General features: G+C 53.7%; 1 protein-coding gene across 6 annotated transcripts in view; it reads left to right on the top strand.

Moving 5' to 3' along the window:
- Positions 1–19,973, top strand: part of COL27A1 (collagen type XXVII alpha 1 chain) — a 136,528-nt gene that overhangs the window by 13,714 nt on the left and 102,841 nt on the right. For all 6 annotated transcript variants that reach the window (XM_047700385.1, XM_047700384.1, XM_047700386.1 and 3 more), the window contains exons 4-5: positions 7,562–7,615; positions 11,665–11,718. In XM_047700385.1, the coding sequence (XP_047556341.1) occupies positions 7,562–7,615; positions 11,665–11,718 (108 nt within the window). The remainder of the gene's footprint in view (positions 1–7,561; positions 7,616–11,664; positions 11,719–19,973) is intronic.

Here is a 19,973-nt window from a genome sequence, read left to right on the forward strand (position 1 = left end):
TAAGTTACTAACATTTTAAAAATGTGAGAGATTTCTTATAAAAGACCCGGTGACCAGCTTCTGTTGGAAGGGGACAGAGGCAGTAGCCGGTGGCCTGCTGCCTGGTCAGAGCCTCCCCTTCAGACAGGATGGGCCCGCCCCCATGTGTCCCCACATCTCCCGATCGGGGGCTTCCAACCCAGTCCGCTCCCCTGTCCCCGCTCCTCTAAGTGTTTGATGTGTGGCCCCTGTCGGGGAGTCACACATCAAGGCCCCTGTTGGACGGTCACGGTGGGCCTGAACAGTCAAGGAAAGGAGAAAGAACATTCCTCTTGCAGGAGATGTTCTCAGGCCCGGTGCCTCTAGCATGCCTGGGACTGTCTCCAGGGGCAACGACCTTTCTGCAGCTGGAGGCCAATTCCTCCGGGGTGGGGAGTGTAGGGGATGGAGTTTCCAGAAAGCTCGGGCCTCTGCTCTGTTCTCCTGCCTTGGAGATGACCACCGTGTGGTTTTCTCCTCCCTGAGGCTGGGTTTCCCACCAGGCTCTGTGTTTGAGGTTAGGCTCTCTACAACGTGGAGACGGTGGCAGATGCTGGGAATTCCCAGGCCTTACAAACACACTTAATGAGTTTTAATAATCATTAGGAATAATATTTATTCAGCCTGTCTCCAAGGGGACTGAGAGCCCGTTTTTATTATAACCATATTGTAGAACTTATGGAAATTGTATGCATTGCTTTGCAATTATGTCAACGCTCTGTTCAAGTCCTGTGCTCCGAAATTGTCAGGGCAGGAGGTTGGGAGCCGAGAAGAGAAGGACCCCTTCTCACCCCTCCAGGCTGCCCAGCCTGACTCAGGCTCTGGATGCCTCTGAGCCCTGACAACTCAGCTTCCCAAGCTGTGTGGGTGCTGGGCTCACTGGCCGTGAGGCCAAAATGGGGTGAATGGTCCCCCCACCGCCGAGAGAGGGTGTGTGCCTCGGGGTCTCCACCCCATCCAGTGGAGGAGGTCAACCCTGCCTCCGGAGGCTGTGTGTGTTGTGGGGAGAGGACAGCCAGGTCCAAGCCAGCACAATTAGAGCAGGAGTGGTTTTGAGAGCATAGAATCTGCCTTTGAGCCTGTCGGGTTCCTGGGCTATGTACTGTCCCCTTGGGGTTTAGTGATGTGGGTCAGAAGGGGTGAGGCCTCACTCCAGATCTGCTGTTCAGTACGTGGGTACTTAGGGATCATTCCATTCAACCTTCCTCAGTGGGCAGGTGAGGATCCCAGAGACTGTGCCCAGAAAGGGCCATGACTTACCCAGGGGCACACAGCAGAGTTGAAATTTACGCCCCAGGGCCAGATGCCAAGACTGGCACATTCCATCCCACTCTGCTGAGGGTCCACTCTGAGACTCTAAGACTCAGGGCAGGAGGCTGGGGACTTCAGAGATGTGTCAGGGCCTGTCCTTGGCCTCAGAGGAAGATCTCAATGTCTAAAGAATCTGCTATTTCTAGACCTACCAGATTTATGAGTTACATGAGTGGTACCTTCCTTTAGGACCTCACAGGTCCTGGGTCAGGAGGGCAGGCTGGGAATACTGATCCCTGCTCTACAGATGGGGGGACAGTGGCTAGAGGGACAAAAGACTAGGCCAAGGGCACCTAGCATGTCCTTGCAGAGACTGGAATAAGACTTTGGGTTCCTGACATCCAGAGAGGCCATTGGCTGTCCCTGCTCCTCCAACCCTGGAAGGCCAAGGGCAAGAGGGAGGACGTCAGTCTGCTTGCATAGCCTCCCACCTCATGCCCCACCCTGTCCCCTAGTCCCACTCTCCCTCAGCTCGGAACCTAGCCTCATTCCAATAGGAACCCAAAAAACTTTGAGAAGCCTTGTCCAGCCCATCATGTGGCCGGTGGCAAACTGGTCATTTCTATTGTGGCAGAGCCCAGAATTCCCATAATGGAAGTGGCATCTCTGAGTGGTGGTGACAAGGGCTCCCACTCCCTCTTTCCCATCTTACATGCCTCCGACCCCCCATATGCATTTAGGATATCATCCCAGCAGAGAAGAAGCTGCGCTGCTCTGGGTCGGGGGCTTAATTGTCCGCCGTCTGCGGACATGCAGACCTGGGTTCCAATTCTGACTCCACCCCTTACTAGCTCTGTGGCCCTGAGCGATGCTAAGCCTTGGTTTCTGCAGAATGGAAGTTAAGAATAGCTCCCATCTCCTGTGAGGAAGCGAGCTGGGTGATCTCCAAGGCCCCTTGGAGATGTTTCTGCTGGGTGACTCTGGGAACTTCTTTCCTCTCCCTAGGGCTGTCTCCCCTCTCTGACAGCTTTGGAAGAGCTCCCTCCCCAGAAATAAGTGGCTCTTATTTTGGAGCCAGAGATGGGTGTTTCGGCTGGGTCTGATGGGATCCCCGTGGTCCCCCAGGGGCAGGAGACAGACTGGCAGAGGCGGAGACAGCTCTGGGCCCCGGGCCTGCCAGCAGTTGTAGCCACGGAGTAAGGGAGCTCTGTGGGAGCCCCAGCAGCGGCAGGGGGGAGCATGGAAAAGCTGAGCTGGGCCCCGGGTGAGGAGGGGCGGGGAGGCTGCGGTTCACAGAGACTGCACAGAAGCTGCACAGAAGCCCCACGCCTGGGAGGAGGCGAGTCAAGGCCTTATTTATTCACGATCAGGCCGCTGGCATCTGCACTCGCTTGCACTTTTTGCAAGCGTCACCTCAGGGAGACCCGGATGAGGGCCTGGCCCGCAGCAGATGCTCCATGACTATCTGTGAAATGAATGAAGGAATGTGATCTTTACAGAAAAAAAAAAGGTTGTCTTGACTGCCAGGACAGGCTCCTTGAGGTTACACAGATCTCTGTTGCTGGTGGAGTCAGGAGGCCATGTGGAGGGCAACGGTGCACAGACTTCACATTTGGAGTGACCTGGGTTGGAACCACTCCCTTATCCAGCCATCCTTTCATTCTCTCAGCAAATGTGCATTGAGTGCCTTCTTGGGGCCAGGTGCTGTGTGATCTTTGGTGAGTCACCTAACCTCTCTGAGCCTCTGTTTTTACCTTTGCAAAATGGGGATATGGTACTCCCTACATTTCTAGAGTCGTTGTATGGATCAATCGAGATGAGGGACATAAAGCATCCAGCGCTAGAACCTGGTCCCGGTGGTTGGTTGTGGCTGTTTACTGATGTGCTGATGGTTGAGATGAGGGTATCGCTGCCTTAGGAGGACTGGGACCGTCTGGATCCTGGAGGGCCTTCCCACTGTTGGTGGTTAGGAATTGGGGCTAGAGCTTGAGAAATTCCCTGCTCGTCCTAGTCATCATCTAGAACCCAGGAGAATGAGGGCTGTTTTGCTTTGTCTTTAGCACAGTGTTTTTTGAGCTCCTACTATGTGCCAGGCTCTGAGCTAAGCAGTTTGCCTGCCGTATCCTGCAGCTCCAGGTGGGGAACAAGGTCATTGAGAGAGTTCAAGGCAGGGGCTGTTTGCAGAGGTGTGGGCAGCATCAAAAGAACCGACAGCAGCTGGCAAAGCACACAGGTCGGACCTGAAGGTACAAGGGGCGGGCACGTGTGACCAGAACCCAGCGAAAGTTAAAGTGTGAACAGTAGTCTGTAGTCCTCCGCTGGGTAGAGAAAGTCCCCGCCCACTCACTCTGTCCACTCTTCCGTCTCTTGTCGGGACCTCCCATTGACCAGACCCAGCCAGAAGCAGAGAGCAGGAAGGCGTGAGGCTGCAGCCTGTAGGCCGGATTCCCAGGGCACACAAGAGACCATGGGAGCAAGTGGAGAAAAACCAGCACCTGCATACGTTATCTTGGAGGCTGGATGTTATATCCTCATTTTGCAGCTGGACAAACTGAGGCCTGGACGCACGGGGCGATGCAGTACTCTGTGTAAGGCCGTAAGGAAAAGCTCTGGCCCAGGAGGCCCTTCCCTAGGGCAGAGACTGGGGGAAAAAAATCTCGGAGCCCTGAGGGCTATTCTTGGGAATAATGGTACGCTCAGATGGTTGGAAGTGGGAGGGCCCTTTGAGGGCCCCTGCTTCTCCCCATCAAGCCACAGGCACCAAGCGGAGACCCAGAGACTGAAGAGTCCCAGCATAGGGTCACCGGCAGTCAGCAGCATGCACAGGCTGGGACTCAGGTCTTCCGATCCTCGGCCGGGGAACCAGTCCAGACTAAGTGCCCGCCCGGACTTACTTCTTTCTGCAAGGCTTGGCATGCGGGCTTTTGCAGCTGGACACAAGGGTGGACTTGTTCCATGGGACAGGGTTCCCCTAGGTCCTGCTGTCGGAGGCCAGGACCCCCAGGGAAAGCCCAGAGCCGCTGCTTGTTTGTTTCCATGGCTGTGTTTGTGCGAGCTCCAGAGCCCAGGCCTCCGTCACCTCCCCCAGGCAGGCCCGTGGCCCCCGCTCCCCTCCCCCTCTGCTCTGGGCCCTCTCAGAGGCCCCGTTGTTTGCAGCGTGGAGTGGAAAATCCCACCCCGGCCTTCGTGAATCATCCCAGAGTCACCCGCTCAGGCTTCAGGCCCTGGAAAGAAATGGCAGCGTTTTTCCACTTCGTGGAGAACAGACAGGGTCTCGGATCAGGCGAGAGGGGGCAGGGGGCGCCCACCCTCACTTGCCCACAGACAAAGTAAGTCCTGAATGGGGAAGGGTTGGGCCTGCGGCTGCAGCTGGGTTGCTGGGTAGCCCCGCCCGGGGTTGGTAGAGGAGAGCCTGGCCAGGCCTGCAGCTGAGGGCTGGGCGACCATGACACGGAGCCGGGCTGCGGACTGACATCACCAGGCTGGGCCATGGGTCCCAGCTGGCACTCAGAGTCTGCTCTGCAGATGTTGTGGGAGAAGTCAGATTCCCAGCCTGGATGCCCCTGTTTCTGGGGCAGAAGAAATGCCAAGAGGGAATGTCCAGGCCTCCACAGCGCTGACCCACCAGGGTCCCTGAGGGAGCTCTACCTTCTGAAGACTGTCTCTCCCTGGAGCCCTGCATGAGCCGGGCCTCGCTGGGCCTTGGCCTTCCTCTCTGTGAGTTGCGCATGGTGTCCTCCTTAACTCTTCCGCCAGATAACTGGAGAAGGAAGTCGTTGCCATCCTGCAACGCAGGAAGCGCCCCGGGTTGGGAAGGTTCTGGGACGCTCATTCCCTAGATGCCTGCAGAGGGGAAGGGCCTTAGCCAAGGCTGCACACCGAATCAGGACATACCTAGCCAAGATTATCTGCATGGAAGCTGCCCAAGAGAGGAGAACAAACCAAATGTCCTAGATTGAACCCAGGTTCTGCCTGTTCGCTGTGTGGACTTGGGCAAGTCGCTTTGCTGCTCTGAGGCGCTCTTCGGGGTCTCATCTCCTAAAAGGGCTGGATAACGATACTGGGTAACGATACAGCTTAGCCTGAGCCCCTGCATTTCCCTTTAATTCTGGGTCACCTGGAAGATCAGGGCCAACGAGGGCCTTCTGGAAAGGGAAATCTTTGCTCTTCCTGCAAAACAGATGCCAAGGAGGGTGGTTTAAAATTCTGAGTTGGGGAACTTCCAGAAGCTTGCTTCACAGAAACAACAGCTAACTTTTTGGGCATTAACTGTGTGCCAGACCTCAGGATTAGCACTTCTTATAGATTATCTGTCAGCTAGGGGCCTTCATATCCTCATTTCACACTTGGGAGAATGAAGGCTCGACAGAAGTAGCGTGCCCGAGTCCATGCGGGGGCGCCCAGTGTGAACCCAGGTTCCTGGGGCTCTGCCGCTCCCTGGGGAGAAGCGGAGAGGAGCCTGGCCTGAATCCCAGCAGGGAAACCTGCTGAACAAGATAGAGGAGGAGAAACATCCACCCAGCCCCCGGGCTCTGGATTGAAGGAAGACAGCTGCCAATTTGGCCAAAGGTCCCTGGAGACTCAGAGGTGTCTGGGACTTGCCTGAGGCCGAGCAGCCAACCCCCCCACCCACTCCAGGTCCTTTCCAGTGCCCCTGGGGCCTTGGTGCCCATATCTGCCTGTCTGGATCTCTCTTCTGATTTTTATTCATGGCCGAGCAAGCACGTGGTGTTCATAGGCCAGAACTGTTAACTGAGGCTGCCCAGCGTGAGATCTGGATTAATTACCAGCCAAACCGTACTAGGTTTTCAACACTGATTTTAACTCCGGGCAGGAAACCTGGAATCTCGTTGATGGTTATTTGAAACAAATGAATTCCCCAGGCCTCACACATCCTCGAAAGCCAGGCTTCCTTCGAAGGCTCCGTGTTCAGTTCCTCACATCAGGCACTTAGTTAATCCTCATTGATGCCTTCGGGGTAGACGGGGCAGTGGCCACTGACCCCATGCGGACGGGGAGCAGTGGATACTCAGGCTGAAGGGTTTGCAAAAAGTCTCCAGCGATTAAGTGGCAAAAGTGGAATTTGAAGGAAGGTCAGCCCTCCATTCAGTAAGTCTGCTTGGCTGCCTCCCTTCCATGCTGCAGGGTTAGGCCTTTCTCTTGTGGGAAATAGGGAGCCATTGAATGTCGTTGAGCAGGAGAGTACTTTGGGAAGATGAACAGGGCTGTGGCGAGGAGGACAGGAGGGGAGAGGAGGTGGACATGGGGAGACCAATGAGGGGGCTATTGTGGGTTCTCTGGGAGCAGTGATGAAAGTTGGATCAGGCTGTGACTCCTGGAACAGATGGAACGTTTGAGTGATGTTTAGACCCCAGTCATTGTGTTAAATGTTCACTATCTCTCATTTCATCCTTGTGATCGTCCTGTGAAGAGGGTATTCCTGCCCTCGTTTTATAGGCACAGGCTGGCTGAAGAACTTGCCCAAACCCAGCTGGTAAGTGGCAGCATGGGGTTTGAACCCAGGCCTGTCTGATGCAAAAGCCTTTGTCCGTACCCTGTATGCTGCACGGCCTCTCCATGTGTGCAGATACACCATGGGCAAATCCCTTCCCTGTCTGGCTCTGTGGAGAACTTGGCTGAGTTCTGAGGTCTCTTGTTTTTTTTTTTTTTTTTTTTTAAGATTTTTTTATTTATTTGTTTGACAGAGATTACAAGAAGGCAGAGAGGCAGGCAGAGAGAGAGGAGGAAGCAGGCTCCCCTCTGAGCAGAGAGCCTGACGTGGGGCTTGATCCCAGAACCCTGAGATCATGACCTGAGCCGAAGGCAGAGGCTTTAACTCACTTAGTCACCCAGGCGCCCCTCTTGTGTTTTATCTCATCAGACATTTAACTGAGCCCTGGGGAGCGAGAATTAGATCGTTTGAGGAGACCATGGTCTAGTGGGAGAGACAGGCTTCGGGGCAGACAATTCCCCAAATAACATATAAATAAAAAATGGAAAGCGGAGACTTGACTCAAGCTGGGGAAGGGATCAGGGAAGCCTTCCTGGAGGAGGTGGCAACCTGGGTAAGTTTGCTGAGTGATAAAAGGCGAAAACTTCAAAGACTGTGAAACAGCAGCTGCAAAGGCCTGAAAGGCCCAAAGAGCATGAGTTCCTAAGGCCTCAGAGAACCCCTCTTTTCGGTCGTGGAGTGTCCATGCCCAGACCTCTGGAGATGCTTGTGGAACGGCTGCTTGAACCCATTCCCTGCTGCCCCGTGGCACTGACGCTGTCTTCTTGCTTTTTCTTTCAGGGTCCCCCTGGGCTGCCTGGGCTCCCTGGACCCCCTGGTGCACGGGGGCCTCGGGTAAGTGATCACACGCTGTCCTTTGGGTCTCCGGCTGGCTCTTTGGCCTGTGTCCCAGTGCCCCCGAAGTTTTAGACTTGCTGTGTGTCCCCAGGCTATTTCCTGCCTCCCCCCAGCACCCATTTTTCACTTTGTCCATTGGAGTGAACTCAAGGCTCTTTGGGGGTGCTGTGTGGACGGGCATGCCATGGGGACAGCAGTGACCTCTTACAGGGTCTCAGGTGTTCGTGGTGGGTATCACCCTTGGCAGCCTGGAGTGGAGAAGGGGTTTCTGCCAACCACATTCTCCTGAGCCGATGGGTTTCAGTGTTTGTCCAGGAGAAAAGCTGCCTTGGGAGGACACGACCCTCGTGTCCCTCCTCCCATCTCCACAGGGCCATCCTGGGGCGGGGATGCTGACACGGGCAAGGTAGGGGGGGAGCTCCCCATGCCGAGAGGTTTGATCAGAGGTGGAAGGATGGCTTCGTAGGACTGCAGCGTCAGAGAGGAGCTAGCCTGAGCCTTGGTGTGGAAAAGAACTCCCATGTCATGCCTTGCATGCAGGGAACGTGGCTCTGTTTGAGCCCCTCTCCCCTGCCCCAGAACCCCTGTTGACCAGGATAATCATTCGCATGTTGGGGATGAGAAAGCCGAACATATAGGAAATGGAAGAGCCAGGATGGGAACCTAGTCCCTGAACCATATGCTGGCACTCCTGGGGGTCCTCTTGGAGAAAAATCTGAGGGCTCAGACCCATGATGCCTGGCACCTGCACCCAGGCTGAATCAGCCTTTCCCACGCTGGGTGCCTGGCAAGGCTCTGGCAGAGACAGCTGCCTGGGGCATATTTTTAGCTCGGAGCCCAGCGGATGGTTCTGGTTATGCAATTACTCTAGACCTGGCCCTGTGCTCTCTGGGCCCAGGGCTCTGGAATCTGCTGTCTGAGGCAGCATTTCCTCCTGGCTCCAGAGTCTCCATGGAGCACTTACCCAGAGCTGGGGACCCCAGAAATACCAGGGTTCCTGCAGCCTGGGTGCAGGATGAGGCCCTTTGACTTAGCAGGCAGTTTGCCCTTCCAAACGCCTCCTCTGCACATTTGCTAGGTCGGCCTCTTGCCCTGACCTGGTGTGCCCTTCTTTGCAAGCTCCTTTTCCATCCCCTGCTGAGATCAAATGCCATCTCGTTTGTTTGCTGACGACTGCCCCCTTCTCCGAGTTCCTGCAGCAGGTTTTCGCTGCTCTGGATGGCACGGATGACTTTCCTAAAGCTCAGGCAGACCGCTGACCTCTGTTGGCGGAGCTGTGATTGCGTGATCTCGTCCCACCAGCCCAGCCTTCCCGAGAAATGGGTTCCGATGTCGTCCCCATGCTTCTAGATGAGGAAACTGAGGCTCAGAAAGGTTTGGTTACTTTAGAGAAAGTCAACCAGAGTGTCAATGCCAGAGCTAGGATCGAACCCAGTCAGTCTGATCCCAGAACCTGTGATCTTAACCATCTATCGTGCTGATTTATCTCTCTATCCAAACGAGCCCTTCTGGGCCAGAGCCAGGCCCTGTTTCTTTCTCTTTCTCACACGCTGCCTAGCAGGGTGCCCTGCACTCAACAGGTGCTGGGCAAATGGTTACTGAGGAGTTCTAGTCTGGGAGTCAACAACATTTCCCCCCAGAAGCTGTGTGATCTTAGGCAAATCCTTTACATTCTCTGGGCCTCAGTTTCCCATCTATAAAGCATGGAGTCTGCTCAGGAACTGCCAAGGCATTTCCTTGGAACCGTATTTCCAAGGTTCTTCCCAGCTGTGAAATTCCATGAGTGAGAGAATGACTCTCCCATCCTCCCTCTCAGGCTTTCTGTGTGCTCTCCCTCCCCACCACGCACCCTCCCCGCCTCCACCTCCCTGCCATCATCCTTTTTCTAGGCTGGAAATTCCATAGATCATAAAATTCCAGAGATAGTAGAATGCGAAAAGTAGACCATCCCAGCTCCTCTCTGCACGATGACAGCTCTGGGGCTCAGGGAGTGGCAGGGCCCTACCGGAGGTTGTCCAAAGCTCAGTGGCATCCCCCTTCCCACCTCCACGTAATTCCCCAGCCTGTGCAAGGATGTTGGGGAATCCCTGGGCCCTCCCCATACCCGGCTTTCTGGGCCGCAGCATTTATAGTATTGGTCTGCTTGGCTCCTGGTCAACTATGTGCTCCGTTTCCTTGCAAGGCAGTGGCGGGAGAGGGGTGGGGAGGTGGGGGGGGTGGCGGCGAGGAAGCAGGAAGCCTCTGCTTCCACAGGCTCCAGGCCGGGTGGGTAGCTGAGCACTCCAGCCTTCCATCTTTGGGGCAACCGGGGGCACAACTGGGGAGAAGGTAGCCACCCCTGGCCTCCCACAGCCCATGCCTGCTTCTGGAGTGTTGGTCAGGGGCCCCTTCTCAAACACGCCTCCCCATCTTAGGCCCAGTTCCATCTGAGCTCTGAGGTTAGACCCCAAGAGCCTGGGTTGGGGTGAGCATCTCAGGTCTTCCAGATTCCTTAAAGACCGGCGGGGGTCCTAGCTACTCAGAGGACTGTTGGGGAGAGCGAGGCTGGGGAAGGGGGTTGTTCATAGCTGGTTCCAAGTCCCGTCCTTGTGCTGGAAGACCGTGTTGGGTGGAATGCTGGAGAGGGCTGGAGAGCGGGTTACTTTAGAAGGAGGGTCACCCATGACACCGTTCTCCATTCCCCAGGCCGAGTGAGCTTCGGAACACTGTTCCTTTTCAACGTGTTTAGAGAAGGGGAGGGTCCCTGTGCAGGCATCGAGGAAGAGGGAGGTGTCTTGGATGGAATGTGACAGGCTGCAGCTGGAAAGTTGGCCTCGGAGAGGGAGGAAGGAAGCAAGTTCATACACAGCCAGCCAGATGAGTCAAGAGGGGCCAGCGACAAGGGCAGTGTGTCTAGAAGCTGGCGTGGTGGGGCACCTCTGGGCTTCTTGAGCTGTCTCTCCCCACCCCCAATGCTCCAGATTATTCCTGCCAGACAAAGATTCTGGGGAGTGACCCGACTCTTCAGGCTCTGTTTCTATTACTGGCTGCAAGACCCTAACCCAGGGCCCTTGCTGGAGAAAGTGGACATAACAGGCTCCAGCTGTTCCGCAGGATTCAGAGAGGACCTGGGAAAATCTGGTGCCATGAATAAAGCCTGGACCCTAAGCCAGCAGGCCTGGGTCCCAGCCCTCACTTGGCCACCTCTCTGCTGTGTGACTTGGCCAAGACTCTTTGACACTCTGGGCCCAGTCTTCTAGCTGCTTTAAGGCCCCTGGAGGACCTGTCAGCTCAGAGCTCAGAGGATCCTAAGGGATCCTGGCTGGGCTGTGGCCACAGGAGGGAGGCTCCTTTGTTCAGAAGACGCCAAGTCCTCCCTTCACTGGGCTCTCGACTCAAAGGCTCACATCACAGTCCTGTTGGAGTCAAAAGGGAGCAGTGCTGCTAGGCCGAAGTCCTAGAAGATGCCCGGGAGGAGGTGGCATGTCAGCCAGGCCTTGGAGGACAGGGCTGGTGGCAGTTGGAGGGGATGGATCAGAAGGAAACGCCAGATGATAGGAATGGCACAGGGCACTGACCAGCAGCGGTGGAGGGAAGCAGGTAGCTAAGTCTGCTTTGAGCCCGGGAAGCCAGCCTGGGAAGGGCTGCTGGGCCAGGGGGAGAGAGCCAGGAGGCAGTCAAGAAAAATTCAGAGGTTGAGGCCTTGTGCTCCGAAATCACACATCTGAGGCTGACCTCCAGCTTGGCCCCCGAGCAGCTGAGTGACCTGAGGAAGTTCTCAACCTCTCTGAGCCCTAGGCTCCGTCTTCAAAGTAGGAATAGTGATAGCCCCTGCCTCTTGGGTTAGTAGAGTAAAATGAGGTAATGGATGGCAGGTGTTCACGGTGGGGCCGGGCATCAAGGGGGCCCTCCCTAAAAGTAGGCCGCCATGACAGTCCTGCTAAGAAGCTGAGAAGCTTCTGGCTAGCTGAGAAGACCCATGGGTGGAAGGCTCCTGCCAGGCATTGCTGTGGGAAGTGGAGTGACCCCCATTTTCCGCTCACCTCTTTGTTTCTTTTCCCTTTCAGGGTCCTCCTGGGCCTTACGGAAACCCAGGCCTCCCCGGCCCTCCTGGAGCCAAAGTGAGTATTTGCTGTGGGATCTGGGGATAGGGCCTTGGAGGGGGTGCTGGGGTTGGGGCTACGTTGGAGGTGCTTCCTAGGGGCCCCTGTTGGGAGGGGCTCTGTGCCACGGGCGCACCCTGAGCGCCTCCCATGTGGCAGGTGGTGGCACGGTGAGGACTTGAAGTGCAGCTTCTGGTTGGGGGAGGGATTAGGGAGAGAAGGGCAGTTGGAGCCTAGAGCCCTCAAAGGAGAACAGGAAGAAGGGTCATTTGCTGCCCAAAAGGGAAGGCCTTGAATGTCGGACTAGAGGCGGAAATTTTACTGGGTCTTCAGACTTATCCTGGGAGGCGTGTCATCTTTGGAGCTGGGGAGGAACATCGTCGTGTTTCAGAACGATGGCTGGATGTCGTGCGGATGTGGACAGGAGTTGGGGACCAGAGCAGAGACAGGGAGACCCTGGGGTGGGGGAGGGGACAGGGAAGGGATGAGGCTAGCCTAGCCAGCTTAGGGGTGTGGGAGGAGGGAAGCGGATGCATTCACGGTGTGGAGGGGGTTAGAGAGAACGAAGCCGTGGGTGAGCTATAAGAGACCAGTGACACCCTGGCGTTAGCCTCAGTGACCCGACCAGGCTACTCTGGAGAAGGAGGGTGAGGGCCATGTTCATTTGGGAACTGGGAGCCCTGCCAGGTGGAGATGATACATGGACACAGACATTCTGGAGCTCTCTGCAGAACACTGAACTGGAGATGAGCCCTGAGGGGTGGAGGCGACTGCACAGATGCCACCTGCCCCAAGGAGCCCTCCTAGAATGTTTCAGTTAACTTTACCATGAGACCACAGAGACCAGAGTGAGTGGCACCCTGACACCTGCTGGGATCCCCAGTCCCGGAGCACCCCGCTCTGTTCCTGGTGCTCTGGCAGCAAACAGGGCTGTCCAGGGCCGCACTTGGTATGAGCAGCCAGAGTGCCAAAAAGTGTGCCCAGCCAGCAACATTTAGGTCATGGGGAGAAGTCTCCAGAAACGGCTGGAGACTAGAGGAGGGCAAAGAAGTTGCGAGGTCAGGGGAGCCAAGAGCACGGGGGCTGTGCTGAAGGGGTGTGAAGCAGGCCCGGAGGGAAGGCAGAGGGGTGCCTGGCTAGGACACCGCCTGGCCCAGCCTGTCCTCCGTGGGGTAACCCCAGTGGCCAACCCCAAGGTCATTCTTTGCTAAGGCTGTTGGGCAGATGGAGTGGTTTAGGGAAAGCTGTTAACCAACTGGTCCCCAGGTCATGCCACCTCCAAAGGCCAGCTCTGGCACTCACCAGCTTATCTGGGAGTTTGGGACACATGGCGAGGGCTGGGCTGGGCTGGGGTCCTTCCTTGCAGAGTAAGCTCAGAGACCTTGGGTGCCCTGTGGCCAGCAAGTGCCCAGAAGTGCTGTGGTTTTAATGAGGTGAATGGTGCAGAGTTTGATAGCATAGCTGTCTTCCTGGGCAAACACAGACAAAAACTATCGCCTGTATGCAGGGCCTTATTATGGGCACTGTGCCCAATGCACGTACTTGATGTCGCTTGTCTTCATTTGATCCCCACAAAGACCCAAAGACATGGGAGGAGATCCCATACCATGCACAGATAGGGAAACAGAGGCTCGGGCACATTAAGGCGCCATCTAGGAAATGAAGGTAGGACCTGCCCCCTGTGGGCTAGGCGGAAAGAAGGAGCCCCCTTGCTCCCCCTCTGCTCTGCACAGGCCTCAGGCTTCTGAGGCCGTGGGGTCCTTCAAGGGCTGAGGACCCAGCTGTTCTGAGCTGCCAGGTTTGCTCAGGAACACGCCGTTCTGGGTCTGCTCCCGGACTGTCCTGTCTGGAGCTTCCCGCTCCGTCCTGCTCCCGCCCTTGCTTCTGCACTCTGTCCAGCTTCCAGATTGATTCCTTGCTTCTGTAGCAGCAGATGCTCCACAGGTCCCTCCTCCGGTCCATGCCGGCCCTGCATGGCAAGGCCCCAGCCCCAGGCCCGCGGCAGCCCCAGTCTGGCCCTTAGCCCACTCCCATCCCACCAGCAGATGTGCTGAGGCAGAACGGGGGGCCCCCAGCCGTTTCTCCCTCCATTTGGAGAAGTAGCTCTGGGTGCTGAGGGAGGCTTGTATCTGGCAGGTGACCCCTCTTCCTGCGGCCACATAGGGCTGGGGCGTGTGGATGTGGGGTCTGCTGGATGGGACTCCCGCCTGCTTCTGCATATAACAGAGAAGGGTGTGGGTTCCAGAAAATACACTGCAGTGGGAGGCTGCTTCTGCCAGTAGCGCTTAGCATAAAGCGCCAAGGGGAAAAGCCATGCCCTTTGCCAGACACCTGGCTTACAGCCTGGGGGTGAGCACAGGTGGCCCCAGGACAGGCCAGTTGGGCGGGAGACCCCAGTTGGCTGGGCTTAGGGTTGCCCTTGGGCCGCCCTTGATCTGAGGTGTGGCCAGGACAAGGTTAAAGCAGAGGCTCTCCCAGAGTGGAATTCCTGACTGAGCTGAGCTTGGCAGAGAATGGCGTATATCTGCACCCAGGGCATGATTCTGGGGAGAAGGTCCTCCCTGTGTCCCAGATCCCCATTGGACCTGGGAGGTGACCTGGTGGGATTGGAGGGCTGGCCTTCCCCAGGCCCCATGCTGGCTCCCCCTCTTGCACACGATGTTGCCTCCTAGAGCCATCGTGGGCCCCCCCCCCCAACAAATCTGGTCATCTCTTTCAGTTGGCAAATGTTTATTGAACACCTACTGTGTGCTGTTGATGGAGAAATCAGTCAGACAGGAGGGTGTGCCCAGGTGGCAGGGAGGCTGCACTCTGTCTGGATGGGTCACCGTGCGCTCATTGCTTCAGTGAGGTTATGGAGCCCTCGGGAGCTTATGGCCTTGTGGGATAAAGACTGAGTGGTGGGAGAGACCAGTGGGGTTAGGAGGATCTAGAAGGGGAGGAGGATCAAATGAAGGACTTGAGTCACAAAGACACCGAGGTGACTTGCCCGGCGTTACTGGCTGTGACCAGCACTGGCAGAACTGCTTTGGGATCCTTGTTGGAAGACCCTTGTCAGGGCCATTACAGTGTGACCCCCCTCCCTCAGACCCCAAGGCCTTACCCATGTGCCATAGACCGGTACACCCCATGTTCAGATCCATCAAGGAGAGGGCAGGTCAGCTCCCACGTGGGGTCAGGATCCAGGACTTTGAGCCATCCCCCTAGGACGACAGCACTGGCTGACCTCGGAGGCCCAGGGTTGAGTCATTGGATTGATTCATATCGCCAACCGACCCACATGTGTTGTTGCAGGAAAGGGCAGAGGTTAAGAGCTCAGACCCTGGAGCCAGATGATTGAAGTTCAAACCCCAGCTCTGTCACGTACCAGTTCCCTGACTCTGGGTACATTATTTCAGCTTTCCATGCCTCAGTTTCCTTATCTAGAAAATGGAGGGGAAGAGTTGGTGCCCCCTTGAGTTGTCACGAGGAGTAACCGGGTTACGTCGAGCAGTGCTGGCCCATGGAAGGGTCAGCTGTCGGTATGGGCAAGGCGTTGGCCCTGTACTGGGGCCTCAGCAAGGACAGTCCCTGCCCTCGTGGAAACAAGCTAATCACACTGATAAATGCAGAATCATGTCATGATCGTGGCTCCATGTGAGAGGCCTGGGATGCCTGCCACAGTGCAGACTGGGCTGGTTTAGGAGCTGAGGCACACCTTCCTGGAGGGCAGATGGGTCAGACTGAGGTCTGAAATGCACCAGGTGACAAGGCACAAGGGCAGGAGGAGGCCAGGTTGGGCGGCAGGCCTGGGAGGTGGTGGTAAGGCTTTTGGGCTTCATCCAAGCAGCAACAGGAAGACACGCAAAGGTTTCTAGCCGAGGTGACATGATCAGATGAGGTCTGCAGAGGCGGCCGGGCAGCCTGAGAAGTGGGGCCTGGCTGGCAGCCAGCAGGGAGGCCCAGAGTGGCTGTGCAGGGGACGCTGATGTGCACCATGGTGCACGCAGGTGGGATGCAGGGCTGGGGGCAGGTGAGGGGCCCTGGGCTGGAGGCAGTTGGGCTCCAGCTGTGCAGGAAGGCCAGGGTTGTCCATGCCAGAGGAGAAGGAGCCCAGCCCCACTCTTCCTGGCAGGCGGCCGCTATGTTCCTGGTGTGGCCTGCTCAGTGCAGTGAATTACCCAGGATGATTAGGGGTCCTCCGACACTGGGGGGCTGGGCAGTGGGAGAGGCGGGCAGGAAGGAGCAGACTTGGTGAGCCAGGGAGCTGCCAGCAGAGCTGGTTGGGGCCGAGGTAGAGAAAGCCTGCAGGGTTCTCAAGTCCCAGCCTCTGCTTGTCTTTCCTCTGATGACAGAGGTGGGGCCTGCTCGTTAAGGAACATGTGGAATAGTCTAGAAAGTATCAAGAAGAAAGTAAGCTGTCTGCAGTGGCTCTGCCTGGTGATTGCCTTTTGAGGACTGGGCCAAGAACTGGCCAAGAGGCTTTACGCCCTTTGTGGGGCAGATGTTACCACCCCCATTTACAGATGAAAAAACTAAGGTCTAAGTGGTGAAGTGACCGGACCAGGGTCACATTTGTGATAAGGGGCAGAGACAGGATTTGAACCCTCTGCTGCCTAACTCCAAAGCCTGTATGTGCTTTTAGCTACAAGGCAATTTTGCTCCATAGTTCTATGGCCTTCCTCTGTAGAGTAAGTCTCATATACATCATATATATGTTTGAGTATGTATATATTATAGATACAAGTTCTATCTAAGTAGCACATATATATTTTTAATCAAAATAAAGAAATCAGAATTTTTATTTCTTAACATATATATGTAATATATATGTTAATATACATATATAACATATTAAAATGTGTGCATACAGACACAAAGATACAGATGTATCTACGTGTACAGGCACCCATGCATGTGTATGAGTCATTTAAAATATACCCTGCATATAAGTGCTTTATGGGTTTGCCTGTTTTATTAGCAGTTGCCTTCTAGAAAGATTGAACCCGTCATGCTGTTGCTAGCCTCAGAGAAGGACATTTTAAATTTTAAAAAAATTTTTTTTAATTAATTTATTTATTTGACAGATAGAGATCACAACTAGGCAGAGAGGCAGGCAGAGAGAGAGGAGGAAGCAGACTCCCCACGGAGCAGAGAGCCCGATGCGGGGCTCGATCCCAGGACTCTGAGATCATGACCCGAGCTGAAGGCAGAGGCTTTAACCCACTGAGCCACCCAGGTACCCCAGAGAAGGACATTTTTAAAAAGTCACTTTATGGTTTTCACTTCCATTCATTGATCCTCTAGAAGAAGAAGGCTTTTCTTACATCTGTTTGCCATTTGTATTTTATCATTTATGCATTTGTTTATTTGGGGGGTTGGGACGCTGTCTTTCATTACGGATTTGTACAGTTACTGATATTTGCGTGGTAAGATTACACAGGCTTCATTGGCCTCATGAGTATATTTCAGTTTGGCTGTTTGCCTGAAGAGTATTCATGATGATATTCACAAATAAAACGTTTTATCTATTTTTTTTTGGACTAACAATAACAGCTAACACGTACGTATGAGTTTAGAGAGGGTTCCTCCCATATGTAAAATTTATCGTTCCTCACGTTTATACTTGGACATTTTTTTCCCACCCCATGATCAGACAGGTATTCATTTATATTCTAGTAATTTCATAGTTTCATTTGTATTCTTTTTTTTTTTTTCATTTGTATTCTTAAAGAATTGAAACCATCTGGTGTTCATCTTCATCAGGGGGTGGGTATGAGATGGGGCTGTACCTTTATTTTTTTCCCCCATAGTTAACCATTTATTAAATAACCTTGACTCTACTGCTTATCAGATGATAGAGCGAGGTCTATTCCCATTCATTCAAATATGTTTCATTGCTCTGCTTGTATACTTTTTGCTAAAATACTACTTTATATGACATCTATGATCATTTTGTGTCTTCTTTCCTTGTTGTTTTAAAATATTTCTGGCTCTTTATTCTGTCAGATGAACTAATGCCCATCTTAATCATTTCCTTAAAAACATCTTTGGGGTTTTTGTTGGAATTATATTAGATGTGTATATTAATTTGTAAAGAATTAGCAGTTTTATTTTTTTATTTTTTATTTTTTAAAGATTTTATTTATTTATTTATTTAACACACAGAGAGAGATCACAAGTAGGCAGAAAGACAGGCAGAGAAGGGGGGGGGGAAGCAGGCTACCTGCTGAGCAGAGAGCCCGATGCAGGACTTGATCCCAGGACCCTGAGATCATGACCTGAGCTGAAGGCAGAGGCTTAACCCACTGAGCCACCCAGGCACCCAAGAATTAGCAGTTTTAAAATACTGCGTTTTCCTATCTAAAACCATAACATGTCTTCTCATTTGGTTGAGTTTTTTAAACATCTCTTAGTAAACTTTTATAGGTTTTATTGTATAAGGCCAGCACAGCTCTGGTTTTTGCTTAGAAATCTTATATTTTTGTTGCTGTTACGAGGGAAATATTTTCCCCATTCCATTTTCTAGCTGGCTGTCAGCTACTGACGAGGACTGTTGACTTTTGTATTTTTGTACTTTTTGTGTTTATTTTATAACCACACCCTGTACTGTGTGATTTTATTGATTTTAACAGTATTTCAGTTCTCCTGTATTTTCTAGACAGGTCCTCATATTGCTTGCAAAAAAGGACGTACTTTTGTCTCCTTTTCCTCAAAGGCTCGTTGTCCCATTTGTTTTTCTTGCCCTATTGCATTGGCCGGAACTTCTGAACACATGACATAGTGATAGTGGGAGGCCCAGGCTGTCTTCAGTGGAAGCCCGTCTGAGCCAATCCCAGGCTTAGAGTTGTCTCTTGAGATTCTATTCATTCGTTTGCTCATTTGTGAAATATTTTATGATGTCTCCTCTGTTCCAGGCCTTGTGCTGGGTACTTGGATTAGAGATGACCTATGCAGGGGACTTCTGGCCCAGAATTTCCCAATCATTCACGATGTGTTCCTCCTTTGTGTCAGTCCCTCTCTAGACCTCAGCCTCTCAGAACCCTCTATTCCTCTGCTTTCCAACCCTACCTGCAGAAAAGGAGCTCAGCACAGTCCCCACTCCCACTATGTTTGTAGCATTTATGGCTAAGAATATACCTTCCCATCTGTCTTCTAGTTCCCAGAGGCTCGGAGGGAGTACCAATCCCCACGCAGAAAGGGAAAGGGGTTTGCCCTGGGTCACATAGGCTTGTTGGCTGGAGAGCTGGGTTGGCAACCAGGTTCTCATTTTACCCAATGTGTAAGCAATTAATTAGACTTATATATTCCTTCTTTCTCTCACTGGGGAATCTGTAGGAGTCTGTCTGGGAAGCCATATAGTCTTCTCCATCCCAGAAGTCACACCTTCACCTGACCAGGGGTGCTTCGAGCATCCCTGGAGTTGAAAGTTCATCTGCCTCCCTCCTTGACTTCTTCCAGCCTTAGCTTAGCTGGAACTCCCTTCAGGGATTTCCCCTCTGTCTGGGTCAAGTTCTCCCTGATGTCCTCCTTATTCCACTTAACATTGGATGGTAGTTTTTAATCTGTAGTGTATTGACAGGTAAAGAGCTTGGGCTCTGAAAGCAGACCCTCTGCCTGGGTCAAAGTCCCATTTACATATTGTATGACCTTGGATAAGTGACTGAACCTCTCTATACCTTAGTTTACCCACCTGTGAAATGGGATGGTGATCATTGCTACCTCATGGATTTATGTGTCCAGGGCTCAGAAGAGCACCCAGTAAATGCTAGCACTGATTATCATTACTGGTCTCTGGTTTCTCCTTCAAGAGGCCCCCATGAACATGAACTGTGCCATGTTCCCCATGGCGGTGTTCTGTGTTCACCCCAAAGCTTGGCTCAGAGTAGATGTTCAAGTGTATTTGTACTTGTGGCTGTTGTACTTGGGTAGGGCTTACCTCCTAAGCACTTTGCTGGCTGCTGAGAATGCAGAGAGAAATGTACCCATGACAGAAATGGCCCAGGTAAGGAGCCCGGACAAGGGAGCAAGTCCATCGTATCTTCAGGTCTTGGTTTCCCCTTTTATAAAACGACAGAACAGGATACGCGAAGGCCCACCCCTGACTGCGTCTCAAGCCCAGCTGCTCTACCAGCCACAGACTGAGGTGGGCAAGGGCGGGGTGGGAGAAGCTGCTGTCCTTTTTTGGCCATTGGAATCCTTGGTAGCCCTGAGCTTGGTTTTGTATTTGCGCTATGGACATAAAAGGCATTGGAGTGGGACTTGTGAGGAGCCGAGGGTGGGAGATGTATGTG

Source organism: Lutra lutra, chromosome 13 (assembly GCF_902655055.1).
Source record: "Lutra lutra chromosome 13, mLutLut1.2, whole genome shotgun sequence".
Taxonomy (NCBI): domain Eukaryota; kingdom Metazoa; phylum Chordata; class Mammalia; order Carnivora; family Mustelidae; genus Lutra; species Lutra lutra.